Below are 6000 nucleotides of genomic sequence, written 5' to 3'. Positions count from 1 at the left end.
AGAAGAGATCAACACCCACCTCACGACAACCTTCCTTCAGGTAGTTACGGAGATCCATAAGGTCTCCCCGCAGCCTTTTTTTCTTGAGACTAAACCGCCCCAGTTCCCTCAGCTGCTCCTCGTAAGATTTGTTGTCTCAGCCCTTCTCTGGAGAGCACGGGAAGGTCCCACTCCTTTCCTCTGCCTAGCCTCAGCGGGAGATAGTGGCTCCGCTCTCTTTCTCTTTCATCTCTGCTCAGCTCGGCGGAGGCAAGAGGATCCCGCGCACGGAGTCCTTCCCGCTCGCTGTGCGGAGGTCCCTTCAGGCTGTGGGGAGGAGGCGGCGGCCACCTGGGCGTCCTGCAGGCAGCGCCGCGGGTGGCCGTGAGGCGGCGCTGGCTGCCTTCTGCCTGGCGCGGCTGCGCTGCCTGCGCTGGCCGCGGCAGTCCTGCTGCCCGCTCGGCGCGTAGCGGCTGGGCATGGGTGAGCTGCCGCATTACCCGCGCTCCGCGGCTCCGTCACCGCCTCCTTTCTCGGCCTGAATCGCTCCTGTACTCGTGGATCCCGGCGAGGAAGGGGCCATGGGCGGCCTCCCTGGAGTGGGGTGGCTGTGAAGCGGCCGGCGTTCGCTCGGGGAGCAGGGAGGTTGCCGGCTAGCCAGACCTGCGCCGGGGGGGCTACGGTCGGGTGGGAAGCGCCGCTCCCCGCCGGCGGCGGGCACGCACGCAGCGCCTCGGTGTCGAAGACTCGGTGGTGCCCGCTCCGCCGTCTGCACCCACGCTGCGACAGTGGATGGATGCGCCATGGCCACGCTGGTGTGCAGGGTGCAGCTGCTGGATGACACCGACCCTTTCAACAGCACCAACTTCCCCGAGCCCACCCGGCCGCCCCTGTACACCTTCCGGGAGGACATCCCGCTCGCCACCCAGCTGCCCGGAGTGCACCGGCTGCTCCGCGCACCGCAGAAGGTACTGGGGGCGGGAGGAGGGGAGGGTGTAAGAGGCAGCGGCTTCCCCGTGGGACCCCGGCGGGACGAAAGGCGGCGGGTACCCCCCCGGGCCCCTGCTGGGCGGAAGGCCGTGCTCGGAGCCCGGCGGGGCTGCTCCGCCGGCTCGGATCGTGAGTCGCGCCGGCGCTATCCCTCGCCGCGGCAGTATAAATATTTTCTTAAATCCGGGGGTGAGGCCTGGGGGAACGCCGGAGGGGCTTCCCCTGCCGCTCTTGTTTTCAAACACCTTCAGGAGCAGATACTGCTTCTGCTTTAGTTGTATCTGCTGTGTGTTTTCCTTAGGAGAAGGGGGAAAAAAAAGGCACAAAACAAAAACCGCCACCAAAGCAAAGCCCTAGTTGGGTATCAGATGATGCCTGCTCCTCGCTAGCCGTGTCTGGGCACGGTGAGGGTTAATACGCTGGCTGAGGACAGCCAAGCTGCGAAGAGCACGATCGCGCGGATAGGATCCGAGTTGTGCTGTGGTCAGGTTTAATGAGCCAGGCAGTTAGAGCCAGGGCTGATAAAAATAGCAGTGTGTCTGCTGCCCTTGAAACAATTGCTACTACTCGTTCGTCTTGCAAAGTGCTGCAGCGTGTTACTGCCACGGCCCTCGTCAAATTTTACCAATCTTTTTCATAGCTCGTCTAATACGTTATGCTGGCATGTGTAGCGCTGCCCTTGAAGTCAGGCACCTGGGCATGCACTTTGAATTTTCAATTTTCAAAACAATGCCATTGATTGACATAGTAATGTCCTTTCATTATTTTATCTGCACACAACCTCTGCAGAGTGCATCAAAGAAAAAGAAAAAAAAAAAAAAAGGAAAAATGCCCACTTCTTTTTTTCTTTACAGAAAAAGTCAAAGCTGTAAACCTTTTATTCGCTGGCTGATGAGGCGGCGGGAAAACACTTTCTTAAAATCACTTCTTGTATTATGTCTTGCTCTTGGGAGCTTGTGGGAAGATGACAAAGGGCTGTGTGTGCCCTCAGTTTTAAGGATTTCTAAAACCCCATAAAAGTATTTCAGATAAAAGCTTTTGGAGCAGACAGAAGTCTTGCCTTTTTAGAACAGTTTCTTGCATAATAGTTGCCAAGGATACAGCATCCAGTGAACAGAGCTCTGCCTAATGCACAAAACCTTTGGAAGCTCTTGGTGTGCTGGGTCAATGCTGTTTTCATGTGCTCAATCGTCCTCAGTTCAGACTGGTCCCATTGTTTTCCAGGGAGGCCTTTTTTCTTAAGTCAGAGCTAATTAAAAGAAGGGCAGGATTGATTCCAGCACCTAATGAAGTAAAACCCCAATAGTTTAAAATCTGGATGGACAGTTAATTCGACCTCATTTTTAAGGATATTTCACTGTGTTGTATTTTGTTTTAAATAGTGTCCTGGCATTTTTTGTGTGACCCAGTACTAGCCAAACCTCCACAGTTTAGTGTCTTAGGAGTCGCTCTAAATCCATGGCCACTTCTCTGTATTTCACTCCTGCCCGGTGTTCCTGTGTGTGGTTTAACAGGTTTAATTATGTTTGGAAACTGGACTTGCCGACTTTGGAGGATGAAAGACTGCCTAAATCTCTAGAGGTGCTGTAAACTCAGCTATTGAAACATGGCTACACAACTAAAGACAAGTCCTGGTCTAGCGACTTGTTAGTCTGAGGGTCTGACTTTTGCAAATGTTTTGTTTCTGTGGTTGTGATGATGTAGGCAGACTCAATGAAATCTGCTTACATAGTTACAGTTACCTTTGTGTTTGCCTTAATTATGTCTCTTGACCTTCTTTTAGCTTCTACAAAGAAAACTAAAAAGGTTGATTAGACTTGTTTACCTTCTTTAATTATACTGAAAGCTTAGTTCTTTCTGTGTGCTTGCAGCTAGTGCAACTTGCCGGTTTGGCATCACATCTTTGTCTGTGTGATTTTTGTAGAACCAACTTTTATGTGTGGCTTTTTAAGGACAGGCATTACATTCTCTATTCCATAGGTGGGGGTATTCTTGCTGCAGCTTTTCCTGAAGACTATATTCATCTGGTCTCTAGAAGATCACCACATTAGCTGACTCAGAAGAATTTAGCTTCATTTTTCTCAGAGATCAGGACAAACTCTGATCTTAGAGGAATGCAGCTGTCAAAGCAAAGCATAGGTTGAAGTTCAGGTGTCAGATCATTATGACACATTTGAGGCTTGATTGATTCATTATTTTGAAAATTAGAGAGCCAATAGCTTGATGATCTGTTTAGTATCTTGAGGTGACTAGAGCAAAATATCTTGAAATAGAGGTTTATAGCTCAGATATGTAGTAGTGCTGTTGTTTAAGTCATTCCTGAGATCTTCCAAAGTGTTGGCCTTTTTGCCAGCAAGTTCAAATGATCAATGCCAATTTTCTTTAATTAGTTTTTAAATTACCATCTTTTGACGTGGGTAAGTATTCACTTACCCTCTGAACAGAGGTGCCAGCTTGCCGCCTTCAGGTCACCAGCGAGTTTTTACATCTTGTAAGGTGATCTTTGAGGTCTCTTCCAACCTTGGTGATACTGTGATGATGTACTGCTGTGGGACAAACCTGAGAGTATGAAGTCAGTAGAAAGAATCCAGCTTACTTCAGCGGGTGTCAGAGTTTTACCACTGCAGAGCTGTAATTTGTAGTGATGGTGGTGTTTTTATAGTTAATAAAAGAACTTGTGTGTTGCAAGTCAAATATTATAACAAATTATTAAGAAAACCATTTAAATCTCAAATGAAAAATGCTTTGACCTTCTGACTTGTCACAGTATGTCATTAGTAATTTTTTTGCAGCCAACAGTGTTAGAATTTGACTCTAATGTGCAGCATTTCTTTAGTCTGGTTCTTTGAAAGCATCACACTTGATTTCATATGCTGGTTTTACTACTACTTCTCCATACACTGGCACAGGTTGCCCAGGGAGGTGATGGAAGCCTCATCCCTGGAGGTTTTTAAGGCCAGGCTGGATGTGGCTCTGAGCAACCTGCTGTGGTGTGAGGTGTTCCTGCCCATGGCAGGGGGGCTGGAACTGGATGATCCTTGAGGTCCTTTCCAACCCTGACACTTCTATGATTCTATAAGTATACTGGAGTCTGGATGCAGGTGTAGATCTATAGGGTGTCTTCTGAGTTGCAATATTTTTCGATCCTGTGGAGGAGTGCAGTGAAGTGAGGTGGCCGAGTTCCATGAACACTGGCTAGGATGAACTTTACTACCCTGAATACACAAAGTATTTGGATGAGGTGAAGCAGCTAAGTCAGTTTGTAGTGAAAACTGCGAAGAAAGGTGTCTGAAATCTTTTCTCTTGCACCTATGTGCCTCTTCCCTTTTTTTATCTCATGCTCTTTAGAATAGCATAGAATTAACTAGGTCAGAAAAGACCTTTGAGATCATCAAGTCCAACCTATCACCCAACACCATCTGATCAACTCAACCATGGCACCAAGCACCCCATCCAGTCTCTTCCTAAACACCTCCAGTGATGGTGACTCCACCACCTCCCTGGGCAGTCCATTCTGTTTCTGTGCACACTGTTCCCTACAGCCATATCTCTGGATCAAGCAGTTTGCTGTACGCTACGTTCTGCTCAGTTCTGCCTTGTGTGTGTGGCGGGCATACCCTGTGCCAAACTGAACCCTGTGGGGGCCATCAGGAACACTTGCCTTGGTTATTGCCCAGAGATAGATGATGACACACTACTTCAGTTGCTGATGCAATGAAGTAGGATAAATTACTTTCTGGTATTTTTATCCACATCTACAAATCTTTGCATGGTAACTAAGCAGAGTTTCTTTGGGTTGCTTACATTGATTAGGTTGCCTGAAGTGCCATTTTGAATTTGGCTTTTGCTGCTCTGTTTCTGAGGATTTTAGGTCTCTCTTACTGTCCATTATATGAATGAGAACTGGATATAGTCTGGACTCTGAATTCAGATGTCCCTTTTGCCCATTTCTGTGAACCTTTGGAAAATTCAGAAGTGAGTCTAAATTTGTGGCTCAGGCCCAATGCCAATCATGAGCTTTGAGTCTAATTTAGTACTTTGAGTTTGTTGGTTTTGAATTGCTTTGAGTTACTTGATCCTTCTGACTTGCTGACACAGAGTCATTCAGCAGAGTCGATATATATACATGGCCAATGTTGAGTGGTGTGCTTTTCTTAGAGATTGCTTGTTGATGACACCAAGCTGAGTGATGCAGCAGACACACTGGCAGGAAGAGATCCATCCAGAGGGACCTCAACAGGCTGGAGAGGTGAGCCCATGACAACCTCATGAGGTTCAACAAGACCGAATGCAAGGTCCTGCAGCTGGGTCAGGGCAATTGCAAGCACCAAGGGACTGGCTTGAGAGCAGCCCTGAAGAAAAGGCCTTGGGGATACTGGTGGATGAGAAGCTCAACAGGAGCCAGCAGTGAGCACTTGCAGCCCAGAGAGCCAATCAGAACCTTGACTGCAGCAAGAGAAGCGTAGCCAGCAGGTCAAGGGAGGTAATTCTCCCCTTTGCTTCACTCTGGTGAGACCCCATCTGGAGTACTGTGTCCAGTTCTGGAGCCTCTGTTACAGGAAGGATCTGGAGGTGCTGGAAGGTGTCCAGAGAAGGGCCATGAGGATGAGCAGAGGGCTGGAGCTGCTCTGCTATGAGGACAGACTGAGGGGATTGGGGGTTGTTCAGTCTGGAGAAGAGGAGGCTTTGAGGAGACCTTCTTGTGGCCTTCCAGTATCTGCAGGGGGCTACAAGAAAGCTGGGGAGGGACTTTTTTGGGTGTCAGGTAATGATAGGACTGGGGGGAATGGAAAAAAACTAGAAAAGGGCAGATTCAGATTGGATGTTAGGAAGAAGTTCTTCCCCATGAGGGTGGTGAGAGACTGGCACAGGTTGCCCAGGGAGGTGGTGGAAGCCTCATCCCTGGAGGTTTTGAAGGCCAGGCTGGATGTGGCTCTGAGCAATGTGATCTAGTGTGAGGGGCAGGGGGTTTGAGATTGGCTGATCCTTGAGATCCCTCCCAACCCTAACATTTCTTTGATTCTATGATCT

General features: G+C 48.9%; 1 protein-coding gene across 1 annotated transcript in view; it reads left to right on the top strand.

Annotated features, from left to right (window-relative positions):
- The first annotated feature begins 768 nt into the window (after nucleotides 1–768).
- Nucleotides 769–6000, top strand: part of FHOD3 (formin homology 2 domain containing 3) — a 474874-nt gene continuing 469642 nt past the window's right edge. Inside the window, exon 1 of the mRNA XM_054163992.1 lies at nucleotides 769–947. Coding sequence (XP_054019967.1) covers nucleotides 783–947 — 165 coding nt within the window. The 5' untranslated portion in view covers nucleotides 769–782. The remainder of the gene's footprint in view (nucleotides 948–6000) is intronic.

The sequence above is a fragment of the Dryobates pubescens genome, chromosome 9 (assembly GCF_014839835.1).
Source record: "Dryobates pubescens isolate bDryPub1 chromosome 9, bDryPub1.pri, whole genome shotgun sequence".
Lineage (NCBI taxonomy): Eukaryota > Metazoa > Chordata > Aves > Piciformes > Picidae > Dryobates > Dryobates pubescens.
Note: the sequence above shows the minus strand (reverse complement) of the source record. Positions and strands in the feature narration are given on the sequence as shown.